Genomic DNA, 14814 nt, shown 5'->3' with positions numbered 1-14814 from the left:
CTAAGAGCCATTTGAACCATTTTTGATACGGGTAATTTGGTGGTCTCCACAAATCAGATGGCATTTCGCTTTTGACTGAACAGTAACCTGGTAGACGATCTGTACTAATACAATCAGATTTACTGGATTGTTTGGAACAAAGCCCTTCTATTACGAAAAACCAACTCACCAGGTTGTTCATGCAGTTCATTGCGTAATACACGAAGGTAAAATATGGTACAGGTTTATGTTCAACCATAAGAATAACACTGTGGGATTTCATGCATATAAAGTAAAAAAGTTAAAAAAGTTTTCAATAATAGAATTGCTAATATAGCATTTATTCTATGTACAAACATGAAGCTTCAGAAGTAATCTGTAACAGCAACTTTGTAAAACAAAAGTGAGCCAGTCAATAAAACGCCACGTGCAAACGTTCGCTCTGGACATCAGTGGTTTGCTACGTGCTGGAAGTGAGGACTGCCGTGGAAGTGTGGAGGTGAGTGGAAGCCGTCACTGGGTAAGGAGCAGTTTATTCGGAACTCGTGCATGGGGTCATCAGAAGCGTTCACACACATCATTCTCAGGCTATCACCACTCGCAGTGTTTCTCCTGTCCTGCATTTCAATGTCACCATCTGTGCAATACATCCCGACAACACTGTTGAGTGGGTAATCGACGATTGGGCAGTGAACGTTCTCGTCACCCATGGCTACACCAGAGGAACAGTTTGTGGCGAAACCCGGGGTAATCAGATCCCTGGTCTGCAGTCGTGGGTCGAACGTGGAGTCACCAGTGGGATACCGGTAGTTCTTGAGGAGGTCATTACTCGCATCACACGTGACTCGGTCAGACTGGTCTTGGGGGCGTCCTTTGTACAGGTGTTCGCTGCTCGAACTGTAGGAATGGAACTCGTGTAGGCCCTCATCGTGGTGCTGGAAAGCGTCCCTCGCGTCATAGTAGACCATGCCCTGGACGTTGTGCACAGAACTGGACTGTCCGTTTGCCACCTGCATCTTATCCCTGCCGTCTTCGAGACCATAGGGGAGCACTGGCACGCAGTCGACGTCGTTCTTATTTGAGGCTGCCAAATCCGGTTGCAAGTCTGGCGTGGTGCAGGGGACGCTCTGCAAACCCTCAGCACACTGCATCCGCAAGGAGGGGTCGCCGAAGCCGAGGCCGTCATTGCCCACCGAGTCGTCCACGCCGGTGGTGATGGGCGCACCACTGTCTGGGGAGCAGGCGGCGAACCTGCTGGAGCAGCTGTCACTCTCATCGGCGGCGGTGATGTGGTGCTGCGCCGGCTGCGGCTGCGTCACCAGCCAGTAGGGCTCTGGTGCTGGCTCAGACTTGACGACGCCACTTCCCAAGTCCAGCAACATGGGGGGCGAGTGTGCTGCCTCGCTGCCACTCCGGCCCTGCTCCAGCAGGTCTTCGTGGCTGTGGTGCTGGTGGTGGGGGTGTGGCGGTTGCTGCTGCTGGTGCAACAGGGCGCCGTAGTCTGGAGTCCGCAATGGCTGGTCCAACTGGAAGATCTCGTCCGGCTGGAAGAGGTCCCCGGCGGCGGCAGTGAAGTCGTACTGAGGTTGCTGGTGGTGGTGCGACTGGATGGCACCGCTGCTGTCCTCGGCCGGCAGGCCGAAGAAGGAGGGCGGCACTGGGGGTGGTTCTTCGTGCACTGGCAGAGCCCCCATCTGGTGCAGGTGCTCCTGCAGCCAGTCCGTGTGTGCCACAGTGCCTTGGTACTGGGAGCCAGTGTAGAAGCTGCCCTGCGGGCCCGCTGTCTGCCGTGTGCAGACGCACTCAAACGGAGGACAGGAACAGGAAAAACCTGCGAGCAATGAGACAGTGTTAATGTATTGCTGTTTTGTCGACAATGGACATGAGGAAAACATTGCTACCTAAAAATACCGCTTAATTCTTACAGTCCCAGGGATACACAGAAAGTTTTAATTACACTGCCCAACAATGAAAATCTTGTGGGCTCAAACACTGCTTATTCTTACATGTTTTCACCAGCTTAATGACAAAATCATCATAAAATGACCGATTAGCTCTTGTTTTGGAGAAACAACGACAGGTCATTGGTATGCATTGTCAGTGTGGTGTAACTTTGTTTTGGAGTTATCACATCACGTTCACGAGCTGTACATAGGTTAAGAACATTTTTACTGTTACTGTGACTGTGAGTTTTATATTACTAAGTTGCACTTAGTGCAGAATTTCTGGTTTACTTGCGCTTTTGAACTGTAAAATTTGTTCAACTAAAATTCCACGAAAATGTTTAAATTCAGTGGATAATTTTATTGTGTTAGTGGTGAAATGACATTTTCACCAGAGAAACACAATCTGATACCTGTTGTGAAGACTGCCTATCAGAACTATAATGGGATGAACCTATGGAACCAGGATTTAGTCATGGGCCCCGCATAAGTTGTGCAGCTGTTGTTAACTTAGTACGGGAATGACTGAAAAATGAAGAGATCTATGGCTTTTTTGTACCTGTGGTTTGGTGGGAGTCTACAGATCATACAGATGACTGCTATTTCTGCTTAACTCCACCTATAAAAGCACGATTGTCAATAAAGAAAAGAGGAACCGTTCAATACCCTAACATTCCATCTGTTATTCGCCATATTCCACAGTCTGATAATCGACCAGCTCCTACTTCACCCTAAAATTATGAGCTTCAAGTACAAAATGAAAACAGTGTGGAAGTAGAAGAACTCGACAAGCTTCCACAAGCCATGAGTCTGATTTTGGAGAAAAAGATGATAAATCACTCGGACCAAGGCAAACCAAAAGGCAACAATCTCATAACCCTACTGTCACTTCAGACCCAACCCACTGCCAGGAATTCTTGCATCAGTTTAGAACTCTTAAATTGTAACTGTGCAGTCCTCAAGCATCGACTGCACACTGACCAGCACAGCACCGAGGAATCAGCAAGGCGCTGACCAGCGGGCCAGTGGAAAGAGCAGGCAGCGCCACACCTCCAGGAAAACAGAATTCAGCGCCCCCTGTCAACGCTGACTTAACCAGCCGCCGATCGCTGGTCGGGCCCAATTCGGTCGCAGACTTCGAGAGGTTCAGTACTGATAATAGGAAGATGATACTTAGCCTGTGTTCCGCGAGTAGTAATAGAATGTAAACGTAATTGCATGTAAGAGACACAGGGAGATCATCACGCCAATCATAACGTGAAGTAATGCTTCTACCCCCCCCCCCCCCCCCCCCCCCCCCCCATGAACCACGGAACTTGCCGTTGGTGGGGAGGCTTGCGTGCCTCAACGATACAGATAGCCGTACCGTAGGTGCAACCACAACGGAGGGGTATCTGTTGAGTGGCCAGACAAACGTGTGGTTCCTGAAGAGGGGCAGCAGCCTTTTCAGTAGTTGCAGGGGCAACAGTCTGGATGATTGACTGATCTGGCCTTTTAACACTAACCAAAACTGCCTTGCTGTGCTGGTACTACTTACGGCTGAAAGCAAGGGGACACTACAGCAGTAATTTTTCCCGAGGGAATGCAGCTTTACTGTATGTTTATCTGATGATGGCGTCCTCTTGGGTAAAATATTCCGGAGGTAAAATAGTCCCCCATTCGGATCTCCGGGCGGCGACTACTCAAGAGGACGTCGTAATCAGGAGAAAGAAAACTGGCGTTCTACGGATCGGAGCGTGGAATGTCAGATCCCCTAATCGGGCAGGTAGGTTAGAAAATTTAAAAAGGGAAATGGATAGGTTAAAGTTAGATATAGTGGGAATTAGTGAAGTTCGGTGGCAGGAGGAACAAGACTTTTGGTCAGGTGAATACAGGGTTATAAATACAAAATCAAATGGGGGTAATGCAGGAGTAGGTTTAATAATGAATAAAAAAATAGGAGTACGAGTAAGCTACTACAAACAGCATAGCGAACGCATTATTGTGGCCAAGACACGAAGCCCACGCCTACTACAGTAGTACAAGTTTATATGCCAACTAGCTCTGCAGATGATGAAGAAATTGATGAAATGTATGAGGAGATAAAAGAAATTATTCAAATAGTGAAGGGAGACGAAAATTTAATAGTCATGGGTGACTGGAATTCAAGCGTAGGAAAATGGCTCTGAGCACTATGGGACTTAACATCTCAGGTCATCAGACACCTAGACTTAGAACTACTTAAACTTATTTAACCTAAGGACATCACACACATCCATGCCCGAGGCAGGATTCGAACCTGCGACCGTAGCAGCCACGTGGTTCCGGACTGAAGCGCCTAGAACCACTCGACCACATCGGCCGGCTGCGTAGGAAAAGGGAGAGAAGGAAACATAGTAGGTGAATATGGATTGGGGCTAACAAATGAAAGAGGAAGCCGTCTGGTAGAATTTTGCACAGAGCATAACTTAATCGTAGGTAACACTTGGTTTAAGAATCATGAAAGAAGGTTGTATACATGGAAGAAGCCTGAAGATACTGACAGGTTTCAGATAGATTATATAATGGTAAGACAGAGATTTAGGAACCAGGTTTTAAATTGTAAGACAATCTATTGGTTATGAACTGTAGATTAAAACTGAAGAAACTGCAAAAAGGTGGGAATTTAAGGAGATGGGACCTGGATAAACTGAAAGAACCAGAGGTTGTACAGAGTTTCAGGGAGAGCATAAGGGAAGAACTGACAGGAATGGGGGAAAGAAATACGGTAGAAGAAGAATGGGTAACTTTGAGGGATGAAATAGTGAAGGCAGCAGAGGACCAAATAGGTAAAAAGACGAGGGCTAGTAGAAACCCTTGGGTAGCAGAAGAAATATTGAATTTAATTGATGAAAGGAGAAAATATAAAAATGCAGTAAATGAAGCAGGCAAAAAGGAATACAAACGTCTCAAAAATGAGATCGACAGGAAGTGCAAAATGGCTATGCAGGCATGGCCAGAGGACAAATGTAAGGATGTAGAGGCTTATCTCACTAGGGGTAAGATAGATACTGCGTATAGGAAAATTAAAGAGACGTTTGGAGAAAGGAGAACCACTTGCATGAATATGAAGAGCTTTGATGGAAACCCAGTTCTAAGCAAAGAAGGGAATGCAGAAAGGTGGAAGGAATATATAGAGGGTCTATACAAGGGCAATGTACTTGACGACAATATTATGGAAATGGAAGAGGATGTAGATGAAGATGAAATGGGAGATACGATACTGCGTGAAGAGTTTGACAGAGCACTGAGAGACCAGAGTCAGGAACAAGGCCCCGGGAGTAGACAACATTCCATTAGAAATATTGACAGCCTTGGGAGAGCCAGTCCTGACATCACTCTACCATCTGGTGAGCAAGATGTATGAGACAGGCGAAATACCCCCAGACTTCAAGAAGAATATAATTATTCCAATCCCAAAGAAAGCAGGTTTTGACAGATGTGAAAATTAACGAACTATCAGTTTAATAAGTCACAGCTGCAAAATACTAACGCGAATTATTTACAGACGAATGGAAAAACTGATAGATGCCGACCTTGGGGAAGATCAGTTTGGATTCCGTAGAAATGTTGGAATACGTGAGGCAATACTGACCCTACGACTTATCTTAGAAGAAAGATTAAGGAAAGGCAAACCTACGTTTCTAGCATTTGTAGACTTAGAGAAAGCTTTTGACAATGTTGATTGGAATACTCTCTTTCAAATTCTGAAGGTGGCAGGGGTATAATACAGAGAGCGAAAGGCTATTTAGAATTTCTACAGAAAGCAGATGGCAGTTATAAGAGTCGAGGGACACGAAAGGGAAGCAGTGGTTGGGAAGGGGGTGAGACAGGGCTGTAGTGCCTCCCCGATGCTATTCAATCTGTATATTGAGCAAGCAGTAAAGGAAACAAAAGAAAAGTTCGGAGTAGGAATTAAAATCCGTGGAGAAGAAATAAAAACTTTGAGGTTCGCCGATGACATTGTAATTCTGTCAGAGACAGCAAAGGACTTGGAAGAGCAGTTGAACGGAATGGACAGTGTCTTGAAAGGAGAATATAAGATGAACATCAACAAAAGTAAAACGAGGATAATGGAATGTAGTCGAATTAAGTCGGGTGATGCTGAGGGAATTAGATTAGGAAATGAGACACTTAAAGTAGTAAAGGAGTTTTGCTATTTGGGGAGCAAAATAACTGACGATGGTCGAAGTTGAGAGGATATAAAAAGTAGACTGGCAATGGCAAGGAAAGCGTTTCTGAAGAAGAAAAATTTGTTAACATCGAGTGTAGATTTAAGTGTCAGGAAGTCGTTTCAGAAAGTATTTGTATGGAGTGTAGCCATGTATGGAAGTGAAACATGGACGATAAATAGTATAGACAAGAAGAGAATAGAAGCTTTCGGAATGTGGTGCTACAGAAGAATGCTGAAGATTAGATGGGTAGACCACATAACTAATGAGGAGGTAATGAATAGAATTGGGGAGAAGAGGAGCTTGTGGCACAACTTGACTAGAAGAAGCGATCGGTTGGTAGGACATGTTCTGAGACATCGAGGGATGACCAATTTAGTATTGGAGGGCAGCGTGGAGGGTAAAAATCGTAGAGGGAGACCAAGAGATGAATACACTAAGCAGATTCAGAAGGATGTAGGCTGCAGTAGGTACTGGGAGATGAAGAAGCTTGCACAGGATAGAGTAGCATGGAGAGCTGCATCATACCAGTCTCAGGACTGAAGACCACAACAACGACCTGGTTATTTCCTTTTAGAAATAAAATGTTCTACTTTTTTAAAGTATTATATACAGATCACTTTGGATTCCTGCCACCTGCCATCACAACTTCTTCCCTTCCTTGTTTGTGTCGGCGATCTCTCCCATGGTAGCCGACACAACAGAAATCGTCATTAAGAAACTGTAAAATGTACTTTCACTGTTGTTGGCATTCCTAATTAAAATGTATCGTTTTCTCTTAATCTATTGATATAAAGTACTTAGACCTACTGTATATCACAGAAACTGCAGCTAATTAACATTCTTCTTTGTCATAGCCGCTTTATCAATCCAAAACGACTAAACTTTGAGTTGCAAAGTGAAAAAAATAGTTGTTGGGCAGTATTATCACCTCGAAAAACGAAGTTACGTAACTAATGTCCTGTTTATTTTCAGGTTATAAATGGTTCAAATGGCTCTGAGCACTATGAGACTCAACATCTGAGGTCATCAGTCCCCTAGAACTTAGAACTACTTAAACCTAACTAACCTTAGGTCATCACACACATCTATGCCCGAGGTAGCATTCGAACATGCGACCGTAGCAGCAGCGCGGTTCCGGACTGAAGCGCTTAGAACCGCTCGGCCACAGCGGCCGGCAGTCCTGGCATACAGGGTGCGATGTGCATAATTCAAATGGCTCTGAGCACTATGGGACTCAACTGCTGTGGTCATAAGTCCCCTAGAACTTAGAACTACTTAAACCTAACTAACCTAAGAACAGCACACAACACCCAGCCATCACGAGGCAGAGAAAATCCCTGACCCCGCCGGGAATCGAACCCGGGAACCCGGGCGTGGGAAGCGAGAACGCTACCGCACGACCACGAGATGCGGGCGATGTGCATAATTGCAGATATTTTTATTGGTGACTGAGAACAGTGTACTGTACAACATTACATCAGTATTTACTCCTTTGCTGACTAATGATCATAGCTATTAGGAGTGGCCACAAAAAGGTGGCGCATTCCATTGATAAGGAGGATCGGCCGCGCCATTTTGTTTTGTCTGATCTAGCTATGTGCTCCGCTGAATTGCAGACCCATACCACTAACATCTCTATACAGTAGGATGGTTGACACAAAGTCAGCATGAATTCAGAAAACATCGTCCTTGTGAAACACAACTAGGTCGTTATTCGCACGAAGTAATAACTACCGACAGGCGATGTCAAATTGATTCCACATTTTTAGATTTCCAAAAGGCTTTTCAAAATGGCCTACGATAGCATACACCGAGAGACACTACTAAATATATTGAGGGTATTTGAAATACCATCAAAGCTTATCAGATTAATTAAAATATGTACAGATGAAACTTTATGTCGATCGAAACACCTGTAGGAGAAACAGAAAACGTTAAGGTGTTCACTGGACTGAGAGAAAGAGACGCCATTTCATCTATCTTATTTAACCTCGTCTTAGAGAAGATCGATAGAGAATTTAGTAAAACTAAACTGATCCAAATGCAGGGGATGAAAATTACTAGACTTGCCTATGCAGATGATGTAACATTAATAAGTAGTTCCCAAACAGAATTAACCAAAATGATGCAAAATTATTACGAAATTGCTGAGAAAGCGGGATTATATGTTAATGAAGAAAATACAGAATATCTGGTCATAAGTAAGAAAAACCAAAGTGATGCACCTTTGTCTGCAGATGGATTCACTTTCAAAACAGTTGATCGCTTCAAGTCCTTAGGGAGTCTATTTAGTAACAATAATGGAATGGAGATAGAAGTAGATGCCCGTCTAGCAACAGCGAACAAAACACTCCTTAGTTTTATCAAACCCTTACAGAAAAGATCACTTAGTACTAACTTCAAATTAGGTTTGTATCAGTCGACCATTATACCAGTAACATTATTCGGATGTGAAGTATTGATATTTAGAAAGAAAGATGAATAAAAACTGTTAATATTTGAAAGAAAAATACTGAGAAAAATTTCTGGTCCAGTATATGATGAAGGTAACATCGAATGGAGAATAAGGAAAAATGAAGAATTAAGGGAGCTCTACACCGTAGTTGTGGTAAAGAAGAGAAGGTTGAACTGGGAGGACCACTTAGGAAGAATGACAGAAAAAAGACTACCTGAAATACACTCCTGGAAATGGAAAAAAGAACACATTGACACCGATGTGTCAGACCCACCATACTTGCTCCGGACACTGCGAGAGGGCTGTACAAGCAATGATCACACGCACGGCACAGCGGACACACCAGGAACCGCGGTGTTGGCCGTCGAATGGCGCTAGCTGCGCAGCATTTGTGCACCGCCGCCGTCAGTGTCAGCCAGTTCGCCGTGGCATACGGAGCTCCATCGCAGTCTTTAACACTGGTAGCATGCCGCGACAGCGTGGACGTGAACCGTATGTGCAGTTGACGGACTTTGAGCGAGGGCGTATAGTGGGCATGCGGGAGGCCGGGTGGACGTACCGCCGAATTCCTCAACACGTGGGGCGTGAGGTCTCCACAGTACATCGATGTTGTCGCCAGTGGTCGGCGGAAGGTGCACGTGCCCGTCGACCTGGGACCGGACCGCAGCGACGCACGGATGCACGCCAAGACCGTAGGATCCTACGCAGTGCCGTAGGGGACCGCACCGCCACTTCCCAGCAAATTAGGGACACTGTTGCTCCTGGGGTATCGGCGAGGACCATTCGCAACCGTCTCCATGAAGCTGGGCTACGGTCCCGCACACCGTTAGGCCGTCTTCCGCTCACGCCCCAACATCGTGCAGCCCGCCTCCAGTGGTGTCGCGACAGGCGTGAATGGAGGGACGAATGGAGACGTGTCGTCTTCAGCGATGAGAGTCGCTTCTGCCTTGGTGCCAATGATGGTCGTATGCGTGTTTGGCGCCGTGCAGGTGAGCGCCACAATCAGGACTGCATACGACCGAGGCACACAGGGCCAACACCCGGCATCATGGTGTGGGGAGCGATCTCCTACACTGGCCGTACACCACTGGTGATCGTCGAGGGGACACTGAATAGTGCACGGTACATCCAAACCGTCATCGAACCCATCGTTCTGCCATAACTAGACCGGCAAGGAAACTTGCTGTTCCAACAGAACAATGCACGTCCGCATGTATCCCGTGCCACCCAACGTGCTCTAGAAGGTGTAAGTCAACTACCCTGGCCAGCAAGATCTCCGGATCTGTCCCCCATTGAGCATGTTTGGGACTGGATGAAGCGGCGTCTCACGCGGTCTGCACGTCCAGCACGAACGCTGGCCCAACTGAGGCGCCCGGTGGAAATGGCATGGCAAGCCGTTCCACAGGACTACATCCAGCATCTCTACGATCGTCTCCATGGGAGAATAGCAGCCTGCATTGCTGCGAAAGGTGGATATACACTGTACTAGTGCCGACATTGTGCATGCTCTGTTGCCAGTGTCTATGTGCCTGTTGTTCTGTCAGTGTGATCATGTGATGTATCTGACCCCAGGAATGTGTCAATAAAGTTTCCCCTTCCTGGGACAATGAATTCACGGTGTTCTTATTTCAATTTCCAGGAGTGTAGTAGGGGCAACGAGAGGAAGAGGGAGACCAATAAGTAGGTGGAGAGATAACATCCGGGAGAACACAACCAGGATGAACACGAACAGTGAATGGATAAAGAGCGCACTCAACAGAAGAAAGTGGAAGAGGCTTTTAGAGCAGGCGTACGGTCGATAAGGCCCTTGCCACTTGTAAATGATAAATAAAAATGCTTTTGACACCGTTCCTCACAAGCGAACTTCTAATCAAATTGCAAGCCTGTGTAGTGTCGTTTCAGTCGTGTGACCGGATTCGTGTTTTCCTTTCATCAAGCTCATAGTACGTGAGTAATCTAGCGTTTATCATCGAGTAAAAGAGAAGTGATATCTGGCGTTCCCCAAGTAAATGTTATAGGCCCTCTGCTGTTCCTAATCTGTATAAACGATTTAGGAGACCATCTGAGCAGTCCTGAAAGACTGTTTTCAGATGGCGCTGCCATCTGCCGTGTAGTAAAGTCATCAGGAGACCAAAACGAACTGCAAAACTACTTAGACACGATATCTGCATGGTGTGAAAATTGTCAATTGTTTCTGTATAAGGAAAGGTGTGAGTTCATCCGCATGAGTACTAAAAGAAGGCCGTTAAATTTCGGTTACACGATAAATCACATAAATCTAAAGGCCGTCAGTTAAATCAGTTCAACTAAATGAGTTCAAATGTTCAAATGTGTGTGAAATCTTATGGAACTTAACTGGTAAGGTCATCAGTCCCTAAGTTTACACATTACTTAACCTAAATTATCCTAAGGACAAAAACACACACCCATGCCCGAGGGAGGCCTCGAACCTCCGCCGGAACCAGCCGCACGGTCTATGACTACTAAATATGTAGTGATTACAATTACGAACAAATTGTAACGACGACGAGATAATGTTGTGGCTGAGGCGAAGAAAAGACCTTTTTTTTTTACACTTGGAAGAGATACGACCCACCAAACCGACCGCCTACACCACGCTTCACGCTTCTCGGTGCTCTGTTAGAGTATTCCTGTGCGCTGTGGGGCCCTTGGCAGATAGGATGGACGGCATACATCAAAAGTGTTCAAAGAACGACAGCTCATTTTGTTCCATCGTGCGATAGGGGAAGGAGTGTGACGGATATGATAAGCGAGTTGAGGTGGCATTCATTCGTTGTGGCCGGATCTCTTCACCAAACTCCAGTCACCATCTTTCTCCTCTGACTGTGAAGATATTTTACTGTCGCCAACCTACATGATGAGAAAAGATCGTCGTAATAAAATAACAGAAATCAGAGCTAGTAAAGAGAGATTTAAGTGTTCATTTTTCACACGCGCTGTTAGTGGATCGGTAGAGAAATAGTCTGAAGAACCCTTCGACAGGTACCTAAGAGTGAACTGCAGAGTAGTCATGTAGATGTAGATGTACTGTGGCGCGGGGATTTCAGTGCGTACTTATGCTAAAGAAATATGCGTGTAAACAAACAAAAATTAATTAAAGGAGAATTATACCATTCCATTTTAAAAATTATTCCATTCCATTTTAGCTTGGTAGTGCAGAAAACTTCAATTGCTACTATTTAAAAAACAGTCGTACGTTGCAGAATATTCTTTATTAACTTAAGAGGAACACGTTTCGCCCGTATAGGGCATCATCAGGTTATTTCATGGAGGCGTCGACAGGCATAGCGGCGCACAACAGGACCTCGCCCGCGCGAACGGGCCTCTGGGGTTGATGTAGTGTACGGCTGTTTACGGTTTGCGCGCGACGTCCCGCTCTGTGCTGCTACGCCTGTCCTCGTCTGCATGACATAACCTGATAATGCCCTATCCGGGCGAAACGTGTCGTTCTTAACTTAAGAAAGAACGTTCAGCAACTTACGATTGATTTTGAATGGTAATTAAAGGAACTTTATTTTTTCAGAGTGTTAAAAGATTACCGTCGTACAGATAAGAATATGAGCTGAAACTGAAAAGAAGTGGCGAGCTGTTGCAGTGGCCGGACGTACCTTTCTCGGTGTCCGAGATGAGCGGCGGGGGCGGCTCCAGCGCGCAGAGGCTGTTCCGGGGGCTGCTGTCGCAGCTACCGTCTGCCGGCCTCTTGTTCTCACGCAGGGACAGCAGCTGCGGAAGGAAAGCCACGGTCACCACTAATGTTTAGTCTCTCTCTTTCTGTGTGTCATTTATACAAGATAATTATGCCACATTGTGACAAACTGCAGGAAACGATACCTGAGACACGACAGCATAAGGAGGAAATAAGGTCATATGGACATATGACCGGAAGTGCCTTCTAAGGGAGGTACGTCAACTTGGAGATAAAAGATCTTTGACAGTGTTGGTTTCAATGACTCAAAGCACACTTGAGATCAATCCCAAGCAAGTGCGAGTCATCTCTCTGAACTAGTGTTTCAGCTACACACTCAAGAGATCAGAACCGTCACGCAGTAGCACGTCACCTTTCGTACGACTGAAGGCACGTCTTCCAGCAGGGCAGGCAGGCTCATCCGCAGTAAGTGCAGACAGAGTTGTAAAACTACCGTAGGATACCGTAAACTACCCTAAATAAGTACGTTAGTTTTTAATAAATGGTTCAAATGGCTCTGAGCAGTATGGGACTTAACATCTGTGGTCATCAGTCCCCTAGAACTTAGAACTACTTAAACCTAACTAACCTAAGGACATCACACACATCCATGGCCGAGGCAGGATGCGAACCTGCGACCGTAACAGTCACGTGGTTCCGGACTGAGCGCCTAGAACCGCTAGACCACCGCGGCCGGCAGTTTTTAATAGCTTTGGTTAGTTAAGGTCGTACCCGTACATGTTTAGTCTCCTGTGTATCTAGCTGTATGTTCATTTATATTTCATTGTTATCTGATCAACGTAAGCTGGAAAAGGTGCGAGATTTGCAACTCGTGGAACACATCGGAAGTTATCTCTCTGTTCAAAAGAAAGGAATAGGTACGAATGCGGAAACTGCAGAGGCAACAGCTTGCTGAATGCTGCATACAAATTTTACTACGACATCTCAAATAACAGTTAGAGCTGACACATTCTTCCGAGAAGATGAAAGCGGATTTAGAAAACGACGTTCCTACAGTGATATTATTTTTTTACAATGAAACGAGTCAAGCTCATTTACACAAGGCGTTTCGGTAAAAGCGCGCAAAAATTTAACAGGACATAGAGGATGCTCCATTGAACAATTTGATGCAGGGAACCTGGAATCGGAGCAGCCAGCTTGAGGAGATAACACGAATAAAACCACATTGCTGTGTATTTTTTATTTCCATTACTTACAATTAAGTGGAAATACCATCATTGGCACAATTATCGTACTATTAGTACTGTATCTTACAAAACGTGCTGAGACTGACAGCTATCAACCTCAATGCAAGCATGAATCCGCGAACAAGATCCCGACGCACCATGACAAATATCCCAGGTGTGGTCCTCGTGTTGCCAGGTTCCTCGCTTCTTCTTTCCAATGAACCAGTCTCCCGCATTCGTCATTCATCGCGACGGATGAAGCCTGTTAGGAAATCGTTCCCTGTACAGCCTTTCAGCAGCGAGAGCATTGCAACGTACTTCCCCATATACAAGGTGTACGTTAGTGAGTTTTGCGAAACTGTACCGGTACTGATCCATCGTACTGCACTGTCATCATCATCAGTTATCTGCTATATTAGCAGTTCCTTTGCCTCTCCATTTTCTGCGATCCATTGCTTCCTTCTTAAGGCTGCTGTATGTTGTGCCGTCCATCATGTCATCCAGTATCTGGAATCTCTTCCTTCCTCGCTTCCTTTTCCCTTGTACATAACCTTCTAGAACTGTTTTTATCAGTCCGTCATTCTTTCTTAATATATGCCCAATCCAATTTCTTTTTCTTCTCTTTATTATATCTAGTAACTGTCTTTTCTCTCCTACTCTTCTCAGTACCTCTTCATTTTTTACTCTGTCCATCCAACTTATTCTTTCCATCTTCCGCCATGTCCAGATCTCAAAAGCCTCCAGCCTTTCTCTGTCTTTTTTCCTCATAGTCCATGTTTCAGCGCCATATAGAAGAACACTCCATACAAGACATTTTATGAGTCTCTTTCTGAGTTCTCTGTCCAGACCGCTGCAGAAGATTCTCCTTTTCTTATAAAACGCCTCTTTTGCCATTGCTATCCTTGTTTTAATTTCTGTGGTGCACTTCCAGTCGGTGTCTATCCTGCTTCCAAGATACTCAAAATTTTGCACCTGTTCTAGTGTTTCTCCATTCAGCACAATTTTTATTTCCTTATTTCCTCCTATTGCCAATACTTTTGTTTTATTTGTGTTAATTTTCATTCCATATTTTTTTCCGTTAGTTGCAATGGCGTCCACCAAATCCTGTAATTCTTTTTCCCCTGTGGCTAGAAGGACCATGTCATCAGCAAATCTCAAGCACCCTACTCTTCTTCCTCCAATTTCTACTCCTTTGTCATCTAATGAGCATTGGTCAATCATATTTTCCAAGTACAGGTTGAAAAGAGTAGGTGATAAACAGCATCCTTGTCTTACTCCTTTCCCTAGTCTGATCCAGTTTGTACTTTCTCCTCTCACTTTAACTGAAACTTTTTGATTAAGGTACAATGAG

General features: G+C 45.2%; 1 protein-coding gene across 2 annotated transcripts in view; it reads right to left on the bottom strand.

Annotated features, from left to right (window-relative positions):
• Nucleotides 1-299: 299 nt before the first annotated feature.
• LOC124615777 overlaps nt 300-14814 on the bottom strand; it is an 86076-nt gene continuing 71561 nt past the window's right edge. For both annotated transcript variants that reach the window (XM_047143878.1, XM_047143877.1), the window contains exons 5-6: nt 12200-12314; nt 300-1810 (exon numbers count right to left, since the gene is read on the bottom strand). In XM_047143878.1, coding sequence (XP_046999834.1) covers nt 429-1810; nt 12200-12314 — 1497 coding nt within the window. In that variant the 3' untranslated portion in view covers nt 300-428. The remainder of the gene's footprint in view (nt 1811-12199; nt 12315-14814) is intronic.

This window comes from Schistocerca americana, chromosome 5, assembly GCF_021461395.2.
Source record: "Schistocerca americana isolate TAMUIC-IGC-003095 chromosome 5, iqSchAmer2.1, whole genome shotgun sequence".
Classification (NCBI taxonomy): Eukaryota; Metazoa; Arthropoda; class Insecta; order Orthoptera; family Acrididae; genus Schistocerca; species Schistocerca americana.
This window is presented reverse-complemented; position numbering and strand designations above follow the sequence as displayed.